Source organism: Ictidomys tridecemlineatus, chromosome 7 (assembly GCF_052094955.1).
Source record: "Ictidomys tridecemlineatus isolate mIctTri1 chromosome 7, mIctTri1.hap1, whole genome shotgun sequence".
Taxonomy (NCBI): Eukaryota; Metazoa; Chordata; class Mammalia; order Rodentia; family Sciuridae; genus Ictidomys; species Ictidomys tridecemlineatus.
In genome coordinates, this window is record NC_135483.1 from 112828615 (window position 1) to 112855931 (window position 27317).

The following is a 27317-nucleotide window of genomic DNA, read 5'->3' on the forward strand; positions in this document are numbered from 1 at the left end:
ACAATAAAGCAAGTATGTTAACTTCAAGTGTCATCATCCATGATACCAAGAAACAAGCAGATTTCAAAAAAATGAAAAACTACGACCAATAAATGCTAAAACCAAGATGATAGGAGTGTTCAAATTATCTGAAACAAGCTGGACATAGTGGCATATGCTCATAATCCTAGCACTCAGGAGGCTGAGACTGAAAGATAACTTGAACCCAGGAGTTAGAGAATAGCTTGGGTAACATAGTAAGGTAGTGGTAATAATAATAATAATAATATCTGTTGAAGATTTTTAAAGCAGACCTTGATTAAAATGCTTCAATGAACAATTACAAGCTATTGGACCAAATTTAAAAACTGAAGGCCAAGGAAAAAATTGAAAAATCAAAGCAAAGAAATAGGGCAGAAGGGTGGGAAGGGGTATGGGGTTAGAAATGATGGTTCAACGTGATGGACATTATTATCCAAAGCACATGTATGAAGACATGAATTGGTGTGAATATACTTTGTAACCAGAGATATGAAAAATTGTGCTTTATATGTGTAATAAGTATTGTAATGCATTCTACTATCATGTATAAATAAAAAATAATTAAAAACAGAAGATATAAGAAACATCAAATGGAAATTTTACAACTAAAAAGTAAAATAACTGAAATATAAAGCTCAAAGTTTGGGCTCAATACATGACTGCAGGGAATGGAAAAAGCATCAATAAAATGAAAGATGAGCCGTACAAAATGCTCAATCTGAACAACAGAGAGAATACAGATTGAAAAACTGAATAGAATTTCAGTTACCTGTTGGACTATTAAAAAAAAATCCAACATTTGTGTCAAAGGAGTCAATGAAGGGAGAAGAGTAAAATGTTGAGAAAGTACTGAAGTACTTGGCAAAATAATGGGTAAAAATGTCACAAATCTGGCAAGAGACATATACCTACAGAAGCCAATACACTCCAGATGGAATAAATTCTCCCCAAATTGATACCAAGATACATCACAATTAATCTTCTGAAATTCTGTCCTTTGCAACATTACGGGTGTATGGATGTATCTGGAGAACACTATGTTAAATAAGAGGCACAAAAGACAATCGTATGCAGCATCTAGAGTGTTATACACATAGAGAATGTAATATTTGTTAGCAGAGGCTAGGGGGTGGGCAAGGGTAGAGACCTAGGTAATGTTGGTCAATGTGTTCAAAATTCTAGTTAGAAGGAATAAGTTTTGATATCTATTATACAAAAATAAAAAATACGGATGGTGTAGAATATTTCAGTTTGAGTTTATCTTTCCATGATGCATATATGTATATGTATACATATATATGAAAACATCACTTTAGTCTCTAGGTTGGCTGAAATTAGAGGGGTATGTCACCACCCTTGATAGCTTATTGTTTTTTAAACCATTAACAAAGCAAATTGTGAGAATCATTAGAGAGATCACATGGCAGACTAGACTCGGGCCCTGTGCTGGGGGAAATGGCAGAATGAGGCAGATGAGGTTCCTCCTGCAAGTGGCTCTAACTTAGTGGAGACATTTCCCTGGAAAACTTGAAATTTCAGAAAGTCCTGTGAAAGGGAAGAATTGAACACAGTACTAACTAAAGTCAATGAGGTGAATTACATTCTCATTCTGGAGAGCCTACAGCCAATACTGGATTCTGTGAATGCTCTTGTACTTTATCACAAGATGGCCTGAAGAAGACTCTATCAAAACTTGTTCAAGTGGTCAACAAGCACACTTACACCCTAAAGGAGCCCTGGGAGAACCATCCCATCACTTTTAATGTGATAATTTCAAGTCAGGCTGTGCAGGTCAGGTTGGCTCAGTGGACATGAGATATATGTCTCAGAATCATTCTACCACAGAGTTTGAAGGCATGGCTCACAGCGTCTACATTGACCAGAATGTCCTGACCACCAATTGTCACTTATGGGATGGGTGGTGGGCATGGACGACACTAGACCCCACGGAAGTATTCCTAGCTGTTTTGTTTTTAAATGTATGTTAATACTAGAAGGAGTGAAGATATGTTTTTTTGTTTTGTTTTGTTTTGTTTAAGAGAGAAAGAAAGGAAAGGGAAAGTTAAACACTTAAGGGCACCCAGAAATGTGCTATCCTCTTTGGAGGAGTTTCAGATTTGTGCCTCGTGTTGGTTTACATTCAGGAGCCTATAAAAGTATTTAATGTGACTTGAACCCATAGAACCAAATTTCATCATAGATTAACATTCAACTAAAATTAATGATAAAGAAGATATCATTTGAAGTTATATTAGTTCTCTCATCTTTATCCTTTCATTTTCCTATCTCCTTTCTTGATCATCTTCCTCTCTTTTTCTTTCCCTCTCCCCTTATCTTTGCAACTTATACATTGGAAGACTAAAGCCCATTAGAACACCTTACCAACATATTAATTTTGCACACACACATGCACAAAGATCCGTCCACAAATACCTGAGCCTGTCCTTAGAGTTTAAGCCTAGGGAAGCATCCCCAAGGTATCAGCTTATGATGTAGCTCCCACAGTACACCAAGTTAATGTGGGTCCAGAAGGGATGTAGGATGACCTTGCCTCTGTGTGGTCATGGTGAGATTTGTCCTAGAGCAAAAAGTGCCATTTTCTTTATACCATGCCATTGAAGTCATATAATGTTAGCATTAGTAGTTTGCTACTGTCCCAAGTACTTTGTATTTTGATTTACTAAATCCTTACTGCAGCCCTGAGTGGTAGGTACTTTACTCCCAACTTACAGATAGGGAAATTGAAGCACCTGACATTAATGCAGAAATTAATCAAGGAAATATGAACATTAAATACAGAATTTAATCAAGGAAATCTAACTCCAAAGCTTTTTTTTTTTTTTTTTTTTTTTTTTTTTTTTTGCTACTCTGCCATACCATCTTGAATCAATGTGTTGTTTTTTTCCCATTTTTTTTATTGGTGCATGACAGTTGTACATAATGGTGGGATTTATTGTTACATATTTGTATGCACACAAAAAACTTGGCCAATATCATTTCTCATTGGATCAATGTGATATAGCTTGTAAAATAAAATATTTTGAAGGGAAAAAAAATCACTTTACCCTCAAAATATATAAAATATAATTTGTCAATTAAAAATAAAAATAAGTGAACTTCTCTTCCTATTACTTAGAAGACTGAGGCAGAAGGATCTCAAGTTTGAGGCCAGCCTTAGAAACTTAGTGAGACCACGTCTAAAAATTTAAAACAATAAAAATTAAAATTAACATAAAGGTTGAAAATGTACTTCAATGGTAGAGTACTCTGGGTTCAATACCCAGTATGAAGAAGAACACTAAAAAATTTTAAAACTAAAGATGAGAAGCAAATCTTAATAGCAACCTAGAGAAAAATAATAACTTACCAATGGGGAAAAACAATATGAATAACAATTAATTTTTTCATCACAAAGAAGTGGGCCCAATAATTTTTTCACCTCAAAAGCAAAAGAACTATCTACCCAGAAATCCAAATCAAGTGAATGTATCCTTCAGAAATAAAAAGGAAATCAAGACACTCTCAGATAAAGGAAATTAGAAGAACTTTCCACCAACAGATCTTCACTAAAAGAATGTCTAAAACAAGGGGAAAGTAAGAAAGAAATTAGAAAAGGAGGAATTCGTAGAAACTTTCTCTTTAAAAGATAGATAGATAAATAGATAGACAGACAGATAGATAGATAGTTAAATTAGATAGGCTTTCTTTCTCATATTGAGCTCTCTAAATTAAGCTTTGTGATTGAAGCAAGAAAAAAAATCAAACACAGGTGTGATCCTAAGTGCATGCAAAGTAAATATTTTAAGGCAATTATATAACAAGTAGGGAATGCTAAAAGAATATAAAGAATATAAAGTTTCAAAATGTCACTCAAACTGGTAAAATGATACAATACAGAGAGAAAAGTTATGTATATATAACAATGTCTAAAATAACCACTAATAAGCTAAATAGTATAAGAGAATATACTGGAAAACTTAAAAATATATTAAAGATATATTGTAGATATGGTTTATTTGTAAGGACAAATAAAGTAGATTAAAACAATTTTGAAAGGAATAATTAAGTGGGAGAAATAAATCTACCTGATTTCAAGACACATTATCTAGACTGTGTGGTATTGCTGAGGGTTAAATCCATATGTGAGTGGAAAAGAACAAAACTCCAAATTCAGATGCATAGACACACTTAAATATGATCAAATGTTTTTTACAAAGGTTAGCAAGCAATTATACAGAGAAAATATGGACCTCCACAAACAAGACAAAACAAAAAGCAAAAAAAAAAATAGACATTCATCTAAGTTCCTAACCATATGAAAAAAATAAGTGGACCACAAATTAAAATGTATAACTACAAAATTATTTCAAAATGGTAAAATCTGTGAGCTTTAAAGATAGACAAAGATTTCTCAACAAAAGCGAACTCCATAAAGATTAATATTGTACTTAATTTAAATTTAAATATTTGTTCTGAAAAAAATGTGAAAATGATGCAAAGACAAATTACAGAATCATAAAAAATATTTACAACTATATGTCAAACAAAATTCTACTATCTATAACATTTAAAGCATTCATAAATTATATAGAGAAATATAAAATGTTTATAGCCATGGAGAAAACCAATTTGTCAGTTTTCTTTAAAAAACCAAACATGGAATTAACATGATCTGGCAATTGAACCCCTGTGTCTTTATCACAGAGGAATGAAGAATTATGTTCACTTTTACTAGGATGTTTATGGCAGTTTTATTCATTACAATCCCAAACTTTAGTTTTTAAACTATTCTGCTGACCTTCAACAAGTGAGTGCTTAGAAATATCGTAGCACATCCATACTCAAAAGTGTGAATTTCCATGGACTGTCACATTCCTCAAAACTGCATATTGAAACTCTATATCCTAATGTGACTGTGTTCAGAGATATGGCCAAGAGGTAATAAAAGAAAAATGAGGTAATGAGGGCTGGTTCCTGGTCTGATGGAATACTAAATTCAAGAAAGAGACTGTTCATACATGCAACTACCTGGATGAATCTCCAGAGAATTATGCTGGGGGGGGGGCGGAATTCAGTCTCCAAAGGTTAATATGCTATATAGTTCCATTATTTAACATTCTTGAAATTATGAGAGGATGAAATTGTAGGACAAATGAGTGGTTGCCAATGATTAAGAATGAAGTGGGTTGGGTGCAGTGGCACACTCCTATAATCCCAGTGGCTCTGGAAGGCTGAAGTAGGAGAATATTGAGTTTAAAGCCAGCCTCAGCAAATTAGGGATACCCTAATGAACTCAGTAAGATCATGTCTAAATGAAATATGGGAAAGGGCTGAGAATATGGCTCAGTAGTAAAGTGCCCCTGAGTTCAATCCTTAGTACAAAAAAAAAAAAAAAAAAAAAGAGAAAGAAAATACGGAGTGGGTCGGACAGGACGAAAGCAAGTGTGACTGTGAGAAAAAAATAAAATGTGGGTGGTGATGGTGGAAAGCTCTGTGTCTTTTCTGTTCCAGTGTCTACATTACATTAATAAAACTATATTATTTCCCCATAATGTTACCATTGGGGAAAACTGGGCAAAGGATGTTAGTCTTTCTGTATTATTTCTGATGACTTCTTCTAAATCCACAATTATCTCAAAATTAAACGTTTTAATTAAAAATATTCATAAGAACAAATGTATATTTCTTCCCTTACTCACTGATATGTGTTATCTATTCAAAAAATATAGACAAGCAAAAGAAATAATGTATAATTCTATAACCTAGAGGGATCTATTGTTAATTTAGGGCATTTGATTTTCTTTTAAAACAATTATATAAATTTACAGAGAAGGGATTTCCCTCCCACACCCGTATAGAATTTGGTGTATATTTGCTATGGACTGAGTTATATCCTCCCAAAATTCATGCGGAAGTCCTAATCCCCAGTGGATTTTATTTGGAGATAGGGAATTTAGGAAGGTATTGAAAGTTAAATGAAGTCAAAGGATGGATTACTATTTTGATAGAATTTGTGGCCTTACAACAACAGAAAAACAGACTCATTCATTTCATTTTTATCTTGTCTCTGTCTCTCTCTGTGCTCATCCACAAAGCAAATGACATGTGAAGGCACAGAAAGAGAACCAGACCCCAATAATGGGGCACCTTAATCTCAGACTTCCTGCCTTTAAAACTTGGGGAAATAAATTTCTGCTGATGGTTTGAACCATCCTGCCTACTATTTTATTATGACTCTCTGAGCACTGTAAGAAATAGTATTCATCTTTCCATTAAATAAATACTTTTATGTGTCTAGTGTAGGGGACAGTGTATTAATGTGTTCACTCTATCTTTCCCCACTTGTTATGAACTAAAATTTCCATGAGAGTAAGTAATTTTACATAATCTTCTTAATGTGTTCATAGAATTCTATTGTCTTATTTTTTTATTTATCACATTTCTATATAGTCCTAATTCATAAAAATTAGAAAGTTAATGAGGCATGATTGATTAAATAACTATAATGCCCAATAATACTAAAAATATACTTAAATAAATATTGCAAATAATAATCTGAATATGGAATGGTTCTTCAATTGAGAGAAGTGTCTAAGGCAACAGAATATCTGAGTTTTCAGGATTCAGTAGTTAAAAGGTACCCAATTATAGTGCATGTTATGTAACAGGCAATGGATACAGTCAGTTCTTTACATTTTATTGGCTTATCCATTGCAATTAAAGTACACCGAGAACTTAAACAGGCACTGTCTGTATTATCTGCAATTTATGCAGCTGCCAATAGGCCTGGCAACCAATGTCCTTGAGGCATTATAGATAGAATAGGAAGATCCCTTGCTCTGGAGAGACCAATCTTTATGTTTTCCTTTAAAACAATTACCTATCTTAATGGTTCTTGATGGAGGCAGTGTTAGTCCCTCTGTTTTTGGACAGTGTTGCTGTTGTGTTTTCTTGGCTGGGAGCCAGGACTAGGTAATGTGGTAGTCAGGGACCAGTAATCTGATTGCCATAGAAGACACAAGGCAGTTCTATGCAATGAATTCTCTGAAACTCAACCCAGGTGTAAAGTGTTCTACAAAATATTAATAAATGTAAAAACTATTTATAATTAGCTACACCTAAAATTTAATTTAATTTGATATTTACACTCAGATATTCTGTTGCCTTAGACACTTCTCTCAATTGAAGAACCATTCCATATTCAGATTATTTAGAAAAGCAACTTCTATAAAAATTGAGAGATGACTTTGCAGAGCATTTTCAAGAAGTTATCACCAATTTTGAAAGTCTCATCAATGAGAGGTAGCATTGCTCTCAATATTTGAGATTCCAGTACAACATACTTCATATGCATCTGTCTTCTTAGCTGTTATGTTCATGATGATTTTATGTATAAGTGAAAAATTCTGATGACTTTCTTATTTATTCCTTATTTTTGAGTATTTATATAATGAAATATGTCCCACTTTTTCCATCTTTTCTCCATATTGTGATTTAGGTATCAAATCAAGTGTTGAAAAGTTTTCTATAAAGGTAGATATAAAATTTTATGCCAGAAGAGGTATGGAGTACCTACAAAACATTCTTGTTTATAAAGGAGGATATTGGCTCTAATAGATATTTTAAAACAGTGATTGGCATTAAACATGAAATACCTAAAGAGATTAATATACTATTTAGGGGCCTCAGCTTCCTAATCTTTTAGATAACAATGTATTTTCCCAATTAATGTTGGACAGGTTTTCAGTTTACAGAAGTTTCAGTAACATCAAAAATTAAAAATTTTAAATACAAATATTTTAATTTTAAAAAACATTGAAATCATTCATCCTTCTTTTCTTTGGTGATTGGAAAATGTTTTAACTTGGCTAAGAATTTTTAACTTTCTCTGTCTGGAAATTCAGTTTTCTGAGCATTGAAACCTATTTTATAAGTTTTGGACTTTAGAACCCTGAATCTTTGATAGTATCTTTAAAGCTGCATTATCAAAAAGAGTAGATGGCATAGAGATAAACTAGAAAGTGAGAGAGAAGATAAGTTGTAGAGATACATTGACAATGGAAGGAAGGAAGCAAGAAAGGAAAGAAGAAAGGGTTGGAGGGAGGGAGGGAGGAAGAAAAGGATTGGTTTTTAAATTCCATTATGGAAAAATATAAGTAACTTTATGAATAGAAGTTGAATATTTGAAAATATAAAAAAGATAGAATACCAAATATCCCTGTGACTAGTGTTAGTTATAAATAAGTTTATTTTAAAACTCTTATTATTTGGAAGAGTTCATATAACCATTTTGTGTTTATCTAAAGATGGACTAGCCTATATCCTTCTCATTCAAAAGATATCTAAGGATTTTGCATTTACACATGCCAGGGAATACCTATAAAAACAGCTCTGGAAAAAGTTTCTAAAATAGTGTCAGAGGTAAGAAATATCAGCAGTTTCAGTTTCTAGGAACATAAACATCCCTTTGAAGGGGACTGTGTCACTCAGGTAGGGGATACCTTACAAGAAATTATTAACATTTACAAGGCAACTGCAGGGAGAAAGGCTATAATCATGCTGTCTTAGCCCCTGTCAAGATTAGTTATTGTTTCAGCTGCTAGAGCAACAGAAACACAGATACAGAATAGACATAAAAATGAGACAGAATGAATTTATTGTCTGTTTTCTTTTTCTTTTTTTGCCTTAATATTTAGATTAGCCATGAACATTGTGCTATCTCTTACTAAATAGGGTCTACATTTCTCAGTAAATATTTTGGTAAAACTACAACACAAAAATTAGAAAAACAATTATTACATTTATCAGTACAAATCTAATTTAAATGTGCAGACTTGTATTTTCCTTTGACTATCATACTCTGAGTTAAAATAGAATAATAAATCCCAACTCTGTTTGATAGAATAAGTTAATCATATAAATGTGCTTATTAATTTTAGCTAAAAAAGAAAAAAATTCAACTACATATTTTTCTATTTTTTTTTCTTCAAAAGAATTTGTTTCCCTAACTTACTTACTGATAAGCACTTTTTTTTTTTTTTTTTTTGTACTGGGGATTGAACTCAGGGGCATTTAACTACTGAACCACAGAGCCACATCCCCAAACCTTTTTAATTTTTCAGCCCTTTTTATTTTGAGACAGGGAGACAGGATCATGTTGAGTTGCTTAGGGCCTCACTAAGTTGCTGATGCTGACTTTGAACTCAGGATCCTCCTGCCTCAGACTCTTGAGCCACTGGGATTACACGCGTGCCCCACCACTCCTGGCAGCAATGGGTTTTACAATATTAATATGATAGGCTAAATTGTTTGTTAATTGCTTATTAGAACATTTCAAATATTTACAAACATGTGAGCCCACTACACACCAGGTTAAAAAATTGGTTTTATGCTCAGAACAAATCTACATAGTGTGTTCCATTCTGAAAATTTATAATGTACATGAGAAGATTAAAAATTCTGGGATGTCATATAAGCCAAAAGACTACCGGACTTTGTTTAAAACATTGTTTTGCACAGGCACTTGACCACAGTTTAATTTCTATGATACTAAAAAAGAACACAAACTTCTTAAGTGCACATTGGATGGAATCATGGCAACTTTAAACTTATATTGTCAGAAAATTATGTTGTCTGAGTGTCAAAACTGTGTATGGGGCTGGGGGTCAGCAGTAGCTCACTTGTCTGGCATGTGTGAGGCACTGGGTTCCATTCTCAGCACCGCATATAAACAAATAATCAAACAAACAAATAGCTGTCTGTCAATAACTAAACAAAAAAAATTTTAAACTGATTGTATATATTTAAGAATTTAGGTCCCGTATCATTACAACTGTATTATCAAAAATATAATATGATTTTCTCTTGTGTTTGCAACCAAACAGTACCTAAAGATATAAGAATTTCTCCATACTTTCATATCAAAAAACATGAATGTAGGTCACTTCCCTTTCATTAAAAGCATACACTTTCAAATATCCTGCATTGTAATATGTAGCTTTTTTCTAAATTGTCCTGTCCCTTGGGGATATTTGATATTCCACTTTTGCAATTGCTTTCTACTATTGCTTCCTCATTAAAAGTTAGAAAATGTACAATTAAGTAGGCAAAGCTTCCTTTCTGAAATTGTTACAGCCCTGGCCACTCCTTTTATTGCAGTTTCATCATTTCTTCATTTTATACATTGAATAATGGTTTACATACCTTTTTATATTATATAATGGATTTTAAAGTCTTATACAGAATCTTTAGATCTTAATAACTATGTTTTCTACTTCCTAAATATCATTCTTTAAAAAAAATACATTTTTAGTACAATACCTGTACTTTTAAAAAATATATTTTTAGTACAATATCTGTACTTTTTTAAGTGGTGCTGAGGATTGTACCCAGTGTTTCACACATGTAAGGCAAACACTTTACCACTGAGCTACAATTCCAGCCCAAATATAATTCTTTATAAATTGCATGTTTACCTTGTTATACATTTTCTCAGTGCCTTGTACAGTGCATCGTACAGACTGATGTGGGAAAAAATGATATGAATTAAATAGATGCATATCAATTCTATAATTGATATGCATCTATTTAATTATATAACCATAAGTATGGTTGCCAAACAGCAACAAAACAGGAGTAGTATTTTGTTAGTACAATGGACTAGACAATTGACAGTACTCTTCTTTAATGTAGTAAGTAAAAGACACATGTTTTCCATAAACATTATTGTTAGGCAGGTAGATTGTCTTCTCTTTTCAAAGCTAAATAACAATGGTTGCTGAGTTTCAGAGCAAGACTAGGCACTGGTACACTAAATGACAGATGATACTTCATGAAGGTACCATTTATAAAAGAACACTCTGTGCATGAATTTATGGTCTAAGGAAAGATTGGGTATTAAAATTCATAACAGTAATTCTGTTTTGAATATAATATTTGGCCTCAAAATATTGAGTATTATAATGAAATGTTAATAATTTATATTGGTATCATTATCAATCTTTGAGCATATATTTTATCTCTTCAACTTCATTCAAGGGCAGGGAGTATATTTTCTACTTCTGTGAATTCACAATGAATTCTATAAAGTTAAAGAACATCAAATTATGTTGACTTTTACTGTCATTTGTTTTTATGCCTAAGTTATGTATAAAGTACGAGGACATTAGAAACTTGGCAAAATTAATGCAATTAGTTTTTATCAAAAGTAACATTTAAATTCTGTATTTTATTAAGAATATAATTTAAGGATTAAATAAACTTCCAATTTTCCTTCCTAGTATTTATTTTTATGCCTATCTTTAATAAAAAGGAGAGTATATAAATAATGAATATTAATTTTGAATCTGAATAATAAGTAAACATTTAATTATTCCTCTTCCTATTACACCATTTGCTAGACACTTATAAAATGGACATATCAAACACAACGGTGAAAGGAATACTGAAAGCAGAATGAAAGTGGTGATATAACACAGGCCATGGAAGATAAGTTGTGACATTTGTCTAAACCTTGGCATATCTATTAAGTAGTTTCACATAAAATGCTGTGGTATGTTTCTGTAATGGTATGGATATGAGGTGTTCCCTCAAAGTCTCATATGTAAATGCAAGAATATTCAGAGACGGAATGATTAGATTATGCAAACTATAAGCATATAGATTGATTTGATGGATTAATTTCTTTGACAGATTAATAATTTGAATGTATTACTACATGGTAACTACAGGCAGCTAGGGCATGGCTAGAGGAAGTAGGTCACTGGGAGTGTGCCCTTGAGGATTATATTTTGTCTTCAGCTCATTGCACACTCTCTCTCTGTCTTTCTCGGCTGTCTTGAGCTGAGAAGCTTTTCTCACACAGGATCCCCCACCCCCTATGATGCTCAACCTCGCCTCAGTCCCAGACTAATGGAGTCTGCTGACCATGGACTGAACCTCTGAAACTGTGAGTCCAAAGTAAACATTTCCTCCCCTAAGTTGTTCTTGTCAGGTATTTTGGGCACAACAATAAAAAGCTAAGAAACATATTTGAAACAATAATGCAGGAATATGCTGATCTCCCTCTTTTGAAAGAGCTTTGTTGACACTTTCTTCAAATGATTAGTTTGTTCTGGCATAATAAAGAAAAATATATAAAAAATATTTTCAAGAAGAAAATTAAAAGCTCTATAAATTTTGAGATAGCTTTTTTACAAATATTTTTTAATTGTTCTAATTAGTTATACATGATAGTAGAATGTATTTTGACATATAATGCCTGAGTATAACTTTTCATTCTTATGGTTGTTCATGATGTAGAATCACATCAGTTGTATAGTCATAAATGTACACAGGGTAATAATGTCAGATTCATTCTATTATCCTTCCTATCTCCATACACCTCACCTCTCTTCATTCTTCTCTACCGAATCCAATGTAACTCTATAATTCCCTCCCCCTCCATTGTGAATTAGCATCTGCATATCAGAGAAAATATTCAGCCTTTGGTTTGGGGGAGATTGGTTTATTTCACTTAGCATGATATTCTCCATCAAAATGGCAATGTGTCTTTAAAATATGAATGCTCTTTTCCTCATTGGGTTCAGGAAGTTTCCTAAAAATTGACTTAAATAAAGTGAAGCATACTAATAAAGTAGGGATCTTACTTTTCAAAGGAACAAAAGTTGTTTTTGAAATAAATATGAATAACTTCAGAATTTATTAAACATAGTTTCATACTCACTAATAAAGTTTTGACCTTGGAAATTATGTAAGAAACATGTTTAAAAACAGTATGAATCAAGAGAGAGCAAATTTAAAGCAGATGGAAGGCATGTAGAAATAGACATATTTTGCACTCCTTGTTGATTCTACTTCTCTAAATGAAAATACTTTCATGTGTGTCATGATGGTTGAAAGCACAGGTTCTAGAGTGAGACCACCACGGGCAGAAACCTGTCTTTGATCCATCTGGGACCAGATGTTCCTATGTGACTAAATCTCTTCATACCTAATTTTCCTCATCAGTAATAGAAGAGCTGTCATAATAATGTTAACCACATGGAAAGACTATGAAAATAAGAGAAAATATCAAGTGCTTAACACCAGGCCTCCAGTACCATTATCATGTAGTAATGAGGTCAGCATCATCCTGATATCAAAACCTGACAGAGATATAACAAAAACAAAAACAAAAATACTACATGTCAACATCCCTGATTTTTGCATAAATGCAAAAATCCAACAAACTAAATTCAATAGCACATCATAAAGATCATTCACCATGTTTGAGTGTGATTCAGTCCAGAGATGCAAGGATGATTCAGCATATGCAAATCAATATATGTGACATATCCTGTGTAGTATAATGATTAGTAGTATAGTAATCTGTAAGTGGATATAAAACTCAGAAGTCTTAAGAGTAAAGTGCAGGGATAGAGGAATTGACTGGGCTTGTGGCTCAGTGGTAGAACGCTCGCCTAGCACGGGCAAGGCCATGGGTTCTATCCCCAATACTACATAAAAATAAGTAAATAAAGATATTGTGTCCAACTATAACTAAAAAGTAAATATACAAAAAAAGAATGAAATAAGATAATGTGTCCAACTACAACTAAAAAAATAATTTTAAAAATATATATAAAATAAAAGAACCCACATTCTTAGGAAGTCTGAGTTGTGTCCAGACCCTTTAGAGATCAAGGACATTGCTCAGTTAAACCAAAAGTCACATGGCACAATATTTTTGTGAGAGAGAGAAGTCACCATCTTCCTCAGCAGTATGCAGAGAATGCAGAGAACAAAGGAGACTTTTTGCAGCTGTAGTGAGGGGGTTAGCAGCTAAGGAAGCTGATTCCTGGGAAACACATTTGGCCCAAAATACAAGACTAATAAATTCACAGTGCACAACACAGAGTGTGCTTACATGACTAGCAGAAAATCAAACATGAAGAGAGGTTTAAACAGGGGACAACTGGTGGAGGAAACTCACCTGGCTCTACTCCTCTCTCCAGTCTGGCTGCTTACAGGATGAGTCTGGCCAGGAATTTGGTGGAGGGTGGGGTGGAAGAGATTAAGTTTGTAGACTGATCCAAGACCAGAAAACGTGGGACTACAGGTGACATAGGAAAACTAAGAATTGGTTTCTCTACAAGAGTGGAACCCACAGGAGATCCCTCAATGGACTGGAAATTGCTGAGCCCTGGAGGTGTGCGAAATTAAAAACTTCCAGACCAACTGGCATTTATCGAAGAGCCTGGAGTCCACCCAAGCCTAAACCTTGCCTCTAGGAATTCAGTTCTCTCACTCCAGCAATTTGAAGGGTGGAACATTATGCTCCAGAGGAGCCCACTTAACGTTGCTAATAAGAGAAGCTACGAATCTTTTGAACTCCATTGTAAAGTATTCTTTAAATTTTCAACGAGATTTTCTTTTCTTTTTTTTTTTTTTTTCATTTTTCTTTTTCATTGTATCTGTTTAATTGTGACCTGAATGGTTCATAGATATGTATACATACTCGTCTTTGTTTTTTTTTATTTTTTTCTCATTTCTAGCATTATTGAAGCCAGTGATTTTTCTTGGATCAGTTTTTTGAAGACTAGGATGTTTGGTTAGTGTATTTTGGTTTTGTTTTGTACTATTTTTTTTTAAATTTTTTACTTCATGTATATTTTTCTCTCACCTGTTTCCCTTGATTCTCTTTCTCTCTTCTTCTACTAATAGCCAATGTCTATTATTCTCTCTTTCACTCTTCCATCAAGTTTTTACTTCTATCTTCTCTCTGCCTCCCTCATAATAATTATAACCTATATCACTTCAGTTCTCTCTCTTTCTACCATTTCAAATTATAAACCCTTTTGTAAGCATGCTATTTTTATTGCAGACAATGTTATTTCTGTTTATTGTGATAGCTAACATTCTAGACATCATAGTAGGAACTATGTAGTATAATGTTGTATATCATTTGCATTGGTTGTTGTTATTATTTGTCTCCCCCTAAAAAAGTGAGATTCTGGAAACCTTCAGGGACACTATAAATCTTTAGAGTAAAAACTCTACTGCCTCAGAACCATATTGTTAGATGTGTAGGGAAAAAAAAAAAAACATGAAAATTCAAGTGAACAAATCACCAAAAAAACCCCAAGATACTCCAAAAACTGAATCCATCAATACCTCAGTGGAAGAAATGTCAGAGAAGGAGTTTAGAATGTACAAAATTAATGTGATCTGTGAGGCAAAGGATGATTAAAGGAGTGAAATCTGAGTGAAAATACAGGATGTGAAAGATCACTTCAATAAAGAGAGATTATGAAAAAAAAATCAAGCAGAAATTCTCAAAATGGAGGAATCATAATATACCAAATTGAAAATTTAATTGGAAGCATCACCAACAGACTAAATCACTTGGAAGACATAGTTTGAGGCAATTAAGATAAAATATAGAATCCTGGAAACAAAAGTTCACTGTGGAGAAAGATGTTTAGGGATTATGAACAAAACTTTTAAGAAATATGGAATAACCTGAAAACACCAAATTTTAGATTTATTGGGATAGAATAAGGTTCAGAGATACGAACCAAAGTAATGCACCAAATTTTCAATGAAGTAATACATAAAATTTCCTAAACCTAAATAATCAAATGTAAAATCAAATACAGGAGATTTACAGGACCACAAATAAACAATTACAATAATCCACACTATGGCACATTATTATGAAAATGCCCAAATTACAGAAAAAAGATAGAATTTTAAAGGCTGCCAGAGAAAAATGACAAGTAACATTTAGAGGGAAATAAACCTGGAGCTCAGCTGATCTCTCAAACTAGACAACCAAAGCTAGGAGGTCTTGGAATAATATATTCCAAGCTCTGAAAGAAAATGGATGCCAAACAAAAATACTATTTCCAGCACAATGAAGCTTCAGAATTGAGAATGAAATAAAAACCTTCCACAATAAACAAAAGTTAAAAGAATTCACAACTAGAAAGCTTATACTACAAAATATACTCAATATTTCATGAAGAAGAAATGAAAAAATAAAAGTGAAAACCAGCAAAGGGAGGAATTACACTAAAAGAAGAGTGAATAAATGGAGAAACTGATTCAAATTAAAATAAATAAAAATGAGAAGAAATAAAAATAATATCTCCTAATAACACTGAATATAAATGAAGTAAGCTCATCAATCAAAGGATATACACTGGCAGATTTGATTAAAAAACAATACCCAACAATATGCTATCTCCAAGATACTCACTTCATAGACAAAGACATCCGCAAACTAAGGGTGAAATGATGGGTGGTTAGTCATCTTTTTCACTGCTGTGACTTGAGAGGACCAACCACAATGATTATAAAGAGAAAAAGTTTATTTGGGGGTTCACTTTTTCAGAGGTCTCAATCCATATAAAGCAAGCTCCATTCTTTGGAGGCTCAAAGTGAGGTAGAACATCACAGCAGAAAAGTGTGTCAGAGGAATGCAGCTCACATGATGATCTGAAAAAAGTGGTTCCCCCAAGGAACCACTGCCTCCAGTCACACCCCCCTTGTTTCTAGTCACAACTCAGTTAATCCCATCAGGGATTAATTTACCAATTTGGTTAAAGCTATGATCTAATCCTTTCTCCTCCAAAACTTCTTGCATTGTCTCACACATGAGCTCTTGGAGTAAACCACATCTGAATCATAAAAAATGGGGGGGGGGAGCATATCATTTATAAGGATCTCACAAACAAGAGGAGGTTTCTATCCTCATATCAGATAAAATGGGCTTTAAGCCAAATTTAACCAGAAGGGACAAAGAAGGACATTTCAGGCTGTTTAAGAGACTCATACATTGACAAGAAATAACAATCATAAATATTTATGCTCCCAAATAAATATGGAGCATCTATGTACATTAAACAAATCCTTCTCAATTTTAAGAATCAATCATACCACAATATAATAATGTTAGGTTATTTTAAACATACTTCTCTGAACACTGGATATTATCCTCCAAACAAAAACTAAATTAAAAAGCTATAGAACTAAACAATACAATTATTAATTAGGTTTCTCAGACATATACAGAACATTTTTCCATCAATTACTGAATAACATTTATTTTCAGTAGCACATGGATTCTTCTCTAAAATTGACTCTATCTCAAGGAAATAAGCAAATTTTGGAAAATACAAAAATAAAATAGAGATAATACCTTGTATTCTATCAGATCACAAAGAATAAAATAAGAAATCAATGATAAAATATAAAATAAAAACTACTCTAACACCTGAAGACTAAATAACACACTGTTGAATGACAAATGATAGCAAAAGAATTCAGGTATGAAATAGAAAATACTTAAATGTAAATAAGAATAGTGGTATAACATATCAAAATCTCTGTGACTCTGTGAAGGCAGTGCTAAGAGGAAAGTTCATTGCATTGAGTTCATTCAATAAAAGAATAGAAAGCCAACAAATAAATAACCCACCATTACAACACCAAAGGCTATAGAAGGAAATAATTAAAATCAGAGCTGAAATCAATGAAATTGAAACAAAAGAAACAATGGACAGAAAAAAAGTTGTTTTTTTGAAAAAAATAATAAAATTAATAAACCATTAGCCAAGCTATAAAGAGACAGAGAAAAAAATGAATTTACTACAATTTGCAGTGAAAAAGAAATATCACAACAAACACAACTGAAGTACAGGTAATAATCAGAAACTATTTTGAAAATTTATATTCCAATAAAATAGATAATCTTAAAGACATCATCAAATTTCTAGAGACAAATGACCAATCCAAAATGAATCAGGAGGAGATCAATTTTAAGCAATTAAATTGAAGACACCATCAAAAGCTTACCAACAAAGAAAAGCCCAGGGCCAGATGGTTTCTCAGTCAAGTTGTATCAGACCACCAAGTACTAACACCAATCCTCTCCAAATTATTCCATAAAGTAGAAAAGGGGGAAATCTTTCCAAATTCATTTTTGAAGCTAGTATCACCCTGCTACCAAACCAGACACAAACATATCAAGGAAATAAAATTTCAGACCATTATCTCTGATGAATATAGATGCAGAAATTCTTAGTAAAATACTGGCAATTTGCATTCAAAAACATATTAAAAAGACTTTGCACCATGATCAAGTGGTGTTTATCCCAGAGATGCAAAATGGGTTCAAAAAAACAGAAATCAATAAATGTAATTCATAACATCAATAGGCTTAATGACAAGAGTCACATGATTCTCTCATTAGACAGAGAAAAATCATTTGACAAAATACAGCATTCCTTCATGTTCAAAACACTAGAAAAGGAGCTGGGGATGTGGCTCAAGCAGTAACGCGCTCACCTGACATGCGCAGGGTGCTAGGTTCGACCCTCAGCACCACATAAAAAAATAAAATAAAAAAGATGTTGTGTCCGCTGAAAACTGGAAAATAAATATTAAAAAATTTATTTCTCTCTCTCTCTCTTTAAAAAAAACACATTAGAAAAACTAGGGATAAAACTTCAATATTATAAGAGCTACACATGCTAAATTCAAGGCCAATATTATTGTAAATGGAGAAAATATGAAAGCATTCTCTTTTAAAACTGGAACAAGACAGGGATTTCCTCTTTTATTACTTCTATTTACTATAGTCCTGAAAACTCTAGCCAGAGCAAATATACAGAATAAAGAAACTAAAGGGATATGAATAGGAAAAAAACTCAAACTATCCCTATGTGTTGACAAGATAATACTATGTTTAGAAGACCAAAAATTCTACCAGAAAACTTTTATAACTCATAAATGAATTCAACAAAGTAGAAGGATACAAAATTAATACCCATAAATCATTTGCATTCCTATATATCAGTGATGAATCAACTGAAAAATAAATTAGAAAAAGTATCCTGTTCATAATTGTCTCAAAAAAATACATAGGAATTAATTTAACAAAAGAGGTTAAGGACCTCTACAATGAAAACTACAGAACACTAAAGAGAGAAACTGAGGAAGACCTTAGAAAATGGAAAGATCTCCCATGTTCTTCAATAGGCAGAATTAATATTGTCAAAATAGCCATACTACCAAAAGGGCTATACAGATTTAGTGAAATTTCCATTACAATTCCAGTGATATTCTTCATAGAAATATAAAAAGCAGTCATGAAATTCATTGAAAAAATTTGAGGACCAAAATAGTCAAAGCAATCCTCAGCAAGAAAAGTGAAGCAAGAGGCATCAGAATACCAGACCTACAGAGTTATAGTATAGAGTTATAGTATTATACTGCAGAGTTATAGTAACAAAGAGTATGAACACCAATGGTACACAAAAGAAGACACAAAGACAAACCTACATAAACACAATTATCTCATGCAAGACAGGGGCACCATAAACATACATTGGATAAAAGATAGCCTCTTCAACAAATGGTGCTGGGAAAACTGGAAATCCATGTGTAATAAAATAAAATTAGACAACTATCTTTCACCCTGCACAAAACTCTACTTAAAGTAAATCACTGACCGAGGCATTAGACCAGAGACTCTGTGCTTACTACAAGAGAAAGTAGGCCCAACTTTCCTATCATGTCAGCTAACAAACTGAATTTCTAAACAGGACTCCTAGAGAACAAGAAGTAAAATCAAGAATCAATAAGTGTGGGGTGGTAACAAAATTAAACAAAACAAAAAAACACAACTTCTTCGCAGCAAGGGAAACAATCAAGAACATAAAGAGATGGCTTTACAGAATGGAATAAAATCTTTGCCATCTTCACCTTAGAGGAACATTTATCTCCAGGATATATAAAAAAGCTCAAACAACAACAACAACAAAAAAACCCAATCAAAGGAACTGAACAGATGTTTGACAGAAGAAGAAATATGAATGGGCAATAAATACATGAAAAAATTTCAACATCACTAGAAATTAAAGAAAGGCAAATTAAAACTACACTGAGATTCTATATGAATCCAATGAGAATGGCAATTATCAAAAATCCAAGCAACAACAAGTGTTGGCAAGGATGTAGTGAGAAAGGTACACTAGTACATTGGTGGTGGGATTACAAATTAGTGTAACCACTCTAGAAAGCAGTATGGAGATTTCTCAGAAAACTTGGAATGGAACCACCATTTGACCCAGTTATCCCACTCCTTGGTATATACCTTGGTGACTTAAAATCAGCATACTATAGTGATAAGTCCATATCAATGTTCATAGCAGCTTAATTCACAATAGCTAAGATATGGAACCAAACTAGGTGAACAACAGATTAACAGATAAACAAACTATGGTATATATATACATGCAATGGAATATTACTAAGCCATAAAAAAGAATGAAATTATGTCATTTGTCAGTAAATGGATGGAACTGGAGACTATCATGCTAAATGTATAAGCCAATCCCCCCAAAACCAAAGGCTGAATGAATGTTCTCTCTGATATGTGAATGCTGACTTACAATAGTGAGCCAGAGGGAAAAGTAGAGGTTCAAGGATTGGAGTGGAGTGAATGAGGGGAAGGCAGGGGATGGAAATGGGCAAGACAATAGAATGAATCAGGCATAACTTTCCTATATTCATATATGAACACACTACCAGTGTAACTCTACATCATGTACAACCACAAGAATGGGAGTTATACTCCATATATGTTATATGTATGATCTGTCAAAATACATTCTACTACCATATCTAACTAAAAAGAACAAATTAAAAAATTTAAACTTTTTGACTGTTTTGGTTAGTTTTTTTTTTTTCTCTGCTGTGACCATAAGATCTGACAACAATTTTAGAGAAGAAAAGGTTTATTTAGCACTTATTGTTACAGTGGTCTTAGTCCAGAGATGACTGGCTTCACCCAAGGTGAAGCACAACATCTTGGCAGAAGGGTGTGGTGTAGGAAAGTAGCTCATGTCATGGCCACCAGAGAGTAGAGACGGAGCTCCCCTCAACAATCACGAAATATAAACCCAAAAAGTACATCCTTACTGACCCACCCCCTCCAGCCACTCCCTATCTGCCTATAGTCATCTCAAAGGTCTCCCTCCGTTCATAGAGGGAGACTATGACTCCTTTGCCCTTGGTCTGAGGTAAAGCAGAACATCATGGAGAATGAAGGGTCCAGAGGGAAATTTTTCAGCTTATGGTGGGATCAGGAAACAGAGATAGAAGGGGATGTGATTTTAGGGAAGGTACACCCCTCCAGGGAATAACCTCAGTGACCCACCTCTTCCCATACCCTACCTGCCTACAGTTACCACCCAGTCAGTCCATTCCAACTAGGATGAACTGATTACATAACAATTCTCATGATCTAATTATTTACCTCTGACTATTTCTGCATTAACAAGAGCTTTAGGTTAAAACACACACACACACACACACACACACACACATACACACACACATTTTTATTATTTTTCATGACAAAAAATGATGAACAAACTTCTAGAAGAAAAGATAAAATACTTCATTATACTTTTATGGGCAAAGATGTTTTAAATAAGATCTCAAAAGTATAGGCAACAAAAGCAAAAATAAACAAATGGTCTAGAGGAAATGCACCGCAGCACAAGAAGACATACCACAGTTAATATCATACCACATAAGGACATTTTGAAATTGATTTTTTTTTAATATCTGAAAGAAGACAATAATGTCCAGTTCTACCACTTTTATTCTTATAGGGCTGGAGGTCTTAGATTCAGTAATTAGGTAACAGAAGGAAATAAAGTATATCCATAATGGAAAGGAAGAAGTCAAATTGCTCCTTTTTGCAGATGATATGTTTGTATGGTCTTAAATAACTAAAACTCTAAGAGAGTCCAGAAAATGAAACAAACAAAAGGCCACTTTTGGATGAATAAACTAATTTGACAAGTTACAAAACACAAAATCAACATAATAAAATCAGTTGAGGTTCTATATTACCTGAAAATGGAAACAAGAAAGCAATCCTGTTTACAATCTATATTAAAAAAAAAAATCAAATCTCAGGAATGTCTTTAGTCAAAGAGAGAAAGAACTCTACAGTGAAAACTACAAAACCACAAAAATTAAAATTGCATCACAAGTACATGGAAAAATAGTCAAGGTACGTGAATTGGAAGAATTCACAATGTCTATACTACCCAAAACAATCTTCAGATCCAATGCAGTCCTATCCTGTAATATCTTCAAAGACATAGAAAAAGAAAATAGTTGTACAATTTCTGTGAAACCATAAAAGACCCTGAATACAAGAAGCCATATTGAGAGTAAAGAACAAAACTGGAGGCCTCATACTACCTCACTTGAAAACATCCTACAAAGCTGTAGTAACATAACAGCCTGCTGTTGGCAGAGTTACTGCACAAAGTAGGACACAATCTACAGAATAAGAGATTAAGACACAGAATTAGAGAAAATATCTTTAAACTATATATTTGACAGGGTTACTACCCAGAATATGTAAGAAATTAATCTAATTCTATAATAAAATTAATAATCTGGTTTAGAAATGGACAAAATACCCAAGTAGATGTTTCTCAAAATTAGACATACAAATGGCAAACAGGTATATGAGACTGTTTAACATTACTAATCATCAGGGGAATGCAAATCAAAACTATAATGTGGTATCACTTCATCCCAATTAAAATTGCTATTATCAAAAATCCAAAATAAAAAATCTGGCATGGAAGGAAAAAATGGGAACTTTTATATATCATTGGGGGAATGTAAATTCATATAGCCATTAGGGAAAAGAGTATAGAGATTCACTCTCAAAATTTGAAATAGAGCAATCAACTTATCCCAAAATCCTACCACTGGGTATTTATCTAAAGGAAATGAAATTATGTCAGAGAGAGAGCTCCATACATACTGCAGTATGCTCTTCACAATAGCCAATATTTGGAACCAATCTGTTTATGAGCAAATGAATGGATAAAAAAAAATGTGGTACATATATCAAAAAAGAGTATGTCCATAAAATGGTGAAAATCTTATATTCATGGAAACAGATGTACTTGTCAAATATTACCTAAAGTGAAATAAACCAAACATAGACAAATACTGCATGATCTCACTGACTTGTGGAATTTAAAAAAGCCAATCCTACAGAAATATAGAGTAGAAATGTGGTTATTATTCTAATAGAGTTGGAGAAGGTGGGGGGAAAGGAGGATGGGGAGAAGTTGGTCAGTGGACGCACAATTATAATTAAATAGCAAGAATAAGTACTGCTGTCCTATTGTACCACAGGGTGAAGATCACTAAGGACACTGTATTATACACTTAAAAATAACCAGAACAGAGGGTTTCTGAATATCCTTGCTACAAAAAAAAAAAAAAAATGTTTGAGATGCTGGATATGTTAAGTACACTGACTTGTTCATTATATATGTTTACATATATTCATGAAATACCACAGTGCACAGTGTACCTCATAAATATCGGCAATTATTTTGTGCTCATTAAAATATTTTAAATGCAAAGCATAAAAATATAATTTTTAATATTTAAAAATACTTTTTTGAATTTTCATCAAAAATAGAAATTTGCTAGTTTGAGAATTACAACTGGACACATTTTTAAAATTTTGAAACAAAATTATTTAAGTGGATTAGTCATCTTATCCCTGGATCACCTAGTGTAGCTATAATTTCCATGCATAATAATCGGAGTGCAAAATAGGTTGATACAAAAAATAAATTGAAGGCTAAGGATTTCTGAAGGGAGATATGAAAACATTTTTAATTTTAAGATATAAAAGAAAATAGTATCATATTCAGAAAAAGATTTACATGTTTTTTTTTCAAAAACATTAACTTCTAGGATCATTTAGATTTTCTATGATGTATTATGTGTTATGTTCGAATTCAGGACCCCCAAAGACCACCAGAGACCCAAGATCTATGTAAGCAGCAAAGAAAGAGGTGTTTATTGCGAGTTAGCTTGGTCCTCCGTGTGCACACACAGCAACTGGTGACCCTGAGAGGCCCGGAGCCCAGGGTTTGCAGCATTTTTATACATTCTTTGGAGAGGGCAGGGGCTTCACATACATCATAGCAAATCATCACACACCGAGGGAAAATCAAATAACAACTCTAAAACATGATTAGCACATTCACTGGCGGGAACAAGTTGGGTAGGGGTGATTGGTCAGAACAAAAGGGGTACTGGTTTGAACTGATTGGTTTGAGCCAAGAGCGGTATACATGCTAAACTACACGGTTTCCCAATATGTTATCAACCACTATAAACTACTGGGAGGGTCATCTGGCATCCCAGGTATTTCCCTGTCTCATGCTGATTGGTGGCTGCCCCAGGGACACCTGGGGCAGCAGATCTCTCCTGTTATTTGTAGATAAACAATTTAGCAGGATGGGATTATGCTTAGGAGTGCTCTGTGGGTTTTTCCAAGGACAAAGGTCATGTCCCTTTCTTGGATAGGCTTTGCTCTGAGATAGAGGCTGGTTTTTCAGAAGGCTAAGGATTTCTGAAGGGAGATATGAAAACATTTTTAATTTTAAGATATAAAAGAAAATAGTATCATATTCAGAAAAAGATTTACATGGTTTTTTTTTTCAAAAACATTAACCCCTAGGTTCATTTAGATTTTCTATGATGTATTATGAATCAAATATTTTTGTCTGTATTTTCACAATAATTCTGAAATTTTGGTGGAGAATTCTCATGTCAGAAAACTGAAAATTATAAAGGTTAAATAATTTGCCTAAGGTCACATGATCATTAATTGTAAAAGACAGACCGAGAATTAAGTACGTTTCTTTGATTCAAAATTATTGCCTTTTGCACAAAGTAAATCTCATCAAGACTGAGCCCATTATTCTAGTATTGCTTAAACACTGTACTGTCCTTTATCAGTGCCACTCAAAAGAGCCACTCCACAATGTGATGAGTTCCCTCTACCATAATGTAAATCAATGTACTGCTTCCTTTTTAAAGAAAAGCGCCCCCCCCACACACACATCTTAAATTGAACTTAAATCTGCACAAGCATATATGTTAGAAATTAGTAAACCATGATCTTCTGTTGCTCCTTTGCTTCTTTAAATAAAATTTTAGTGGAATACTGGCATTCCTGTTCTTTAACATGTTCTCTCAGCTTCAGCAATGTTAGACTGTTATTATGATAGAGACCATAGGGTCCATTAAGCTACCAACAACATTCATTATCTGGCCCCATCTCAGACCTTCCTCAATTCAGGGAGGGGTTTCTGCTCTGCTTCCAGCAGGGCCTGGATGAGGTACGGTGGTAAGGAATGCTGGGGTGGTATAGCCATCTAGGTCTAAGCCTCTGAGCTCTTTTCATTTTCAGATTCCAAGAATGTTATTCTTCATAGGATAAGAGTGAAGCCAGAATAGACAGGTAGTATAGATAGGTAAATGGAATCAGGTCAGATAGAGTCAGGCCAATTTTGAGTGAGTCCTGGAAAGATGGAGACTGTCCCCTGAGGGACTGAAATGTTAATTCCTTCAAAGCCCTTCCTCCCCCGCTTATCAAGAACCTGCCCCTGCTCCAACCTGTTGCTAAAGTAACCTGTCCCAGGAATTGATGTGTCCTGGGCTGCACCATCCTGCCCTTTCCCCTTCAGCCCACCTGTTTTTCACTTTTGTCCATCTCACCAAGCATTCCCCGGCCTAGTCACCTATGCAGGAAGGAGAAAGATTTGGGGAAGAGAGCAGGAGAGCCAAGGAAGCCTAGGACATAAAAAAGGGCACAACACCTTGCTTCTGGGGATAAGAGGATACTATGAAGGCCCCCTTCTCCCTCGTGGGAGAAGCCTTTGTTACCCCTTTTTGAATAAACCCTGCTTTATATGCTTGCCTCAGTGTGCTTCTCTAATGTTCAAACTCAAAATGTAAGAAAGCAGGACTCCTCACCAATAGCTTGTGACATCAACAGGAGGGACTTGAATTTATCCATTCTTAGTGCCCTGAATACCCTCAGAATGTGTTTTCCAGGGACAATATAAGGATTCTTCTGCTAACATTTCATTTGAAATTCTGAGATAACAGACTGCCAAGGAGTAGAATCAGCCTGACTTTGAGAGGAATCTCCTATCTCCAAAACTTCTAAGATTGCTTCAAGGACCCAAATACAAATAAACATTTCATTCTTTCCTAATTTTCTTTTGTGTTTGGGCAACTAACCAATTTCGTTTCACATCTTTGAAAGCTATAAATAGAAATGAAGCATATGCAAATCACTCAAACAATTCCAGTTCAATTAATAACTAGGAGAAAATCCATTATTGTCTCTCCAGAATAAAGTTTACAAAAGATCAGATGCCTCTATGGCAGCAAATGCATATGGAGAAAATTTTAAAAATATCCACAGAGATTGTTTCTTGTCCTGAACAGATTAGCTATTCAATTGGATTGTTTCAAGCAATTAGCTATTTTGAAATTCCTTGATACGCATATTTTAGCAAAGTAAAAAGAAAATATTCTTCTAATATATCATTGTATAAATCTATAACATAGAAATTCTCTATTAACTTACATGCCTCTGGGATCCATCATATTCACACCTTTCAATTTTTCCTAAGCTGCCATCTGAGAAATACAACTTTTCTGCACGATGGTCGATAGTGAGTCCATTTGGAGTAAGTATGTCTGTACTGACAACCACTTGAGCATTTTTCCCAGTCAGGGTAGATCTTATGATACTTGGATGCTGTTCATTCCAGTTGGTCCAAAACATTAAACTAATTAAAATTAAAATTATAATAATAAATAATTAAAATTTTCATTCAAAGTAAAAACATTATATAAACACAGCAAGGCCAAGCTATTTAAAACAGGCAAATTTATTTGGCATCTATTCTGTGACCCTTAAGGAATCTAAGTGATAAGAGGAGATGTTGATATTATATTTGTATGCACATTTTTTTCCAGGTTCCTAAGCTTGGAAACCATTTCTGAAAACCAACTATCCTGTACATTCTTTCAAATAACAATTTAATTAAGTTGAGTCAGTTTGATGCACAATGAGGATTTATTTTAATCAGGTAAAAAATAGTAATATTAAATTTATTATGAACTGCAAATGTGGCATAATTTATCAATATCACATTTAAGCAGATCTAGTATGATCCCTTTGGATAGCTTTGCTAACTATATTTTCTTCTATAATTAATGAAAATCAAAATCCCTCTTCACTTCTAGCTTTGCTTTTTATATTCTACATTCTTCTTTATGTTTTTTTAAAGAAAAATAATTACCAAACTTGCATATTTCTATATATTTTTTTCTTTCCTCCCTTAGTTAAGAATCATAATGTTGTTTCTGGAATTTTAGGGGTGGCT

General features: G+C 33.5%; 1 protein-coding gene across 5 annotated transcripts in view; it reads right to left on the bottom strand.

The window, feature by feature from the left end:
• Window positions 1-27317, bottom strand: part of Lrp1b (LDL receptor related protein 1B) — a 1779935-nt gene that overhangs the window by 335563 nt on the left and 1417055 nt on the right. For all 5 annotated transcript variants that reach the window (XM_078017329.1, XM_078017328.1, XM_078017330.1 and 2 more), the window contains exon 43: window positions 26513-26717. In XM_078017329.1, the coding sequence (XP_077873455.1) occupies window positions 26513-26717 (205 nt within the window). The remainder of the gene's footprint in view (window positions 1-26512; window positions 26718-27317) is intronic.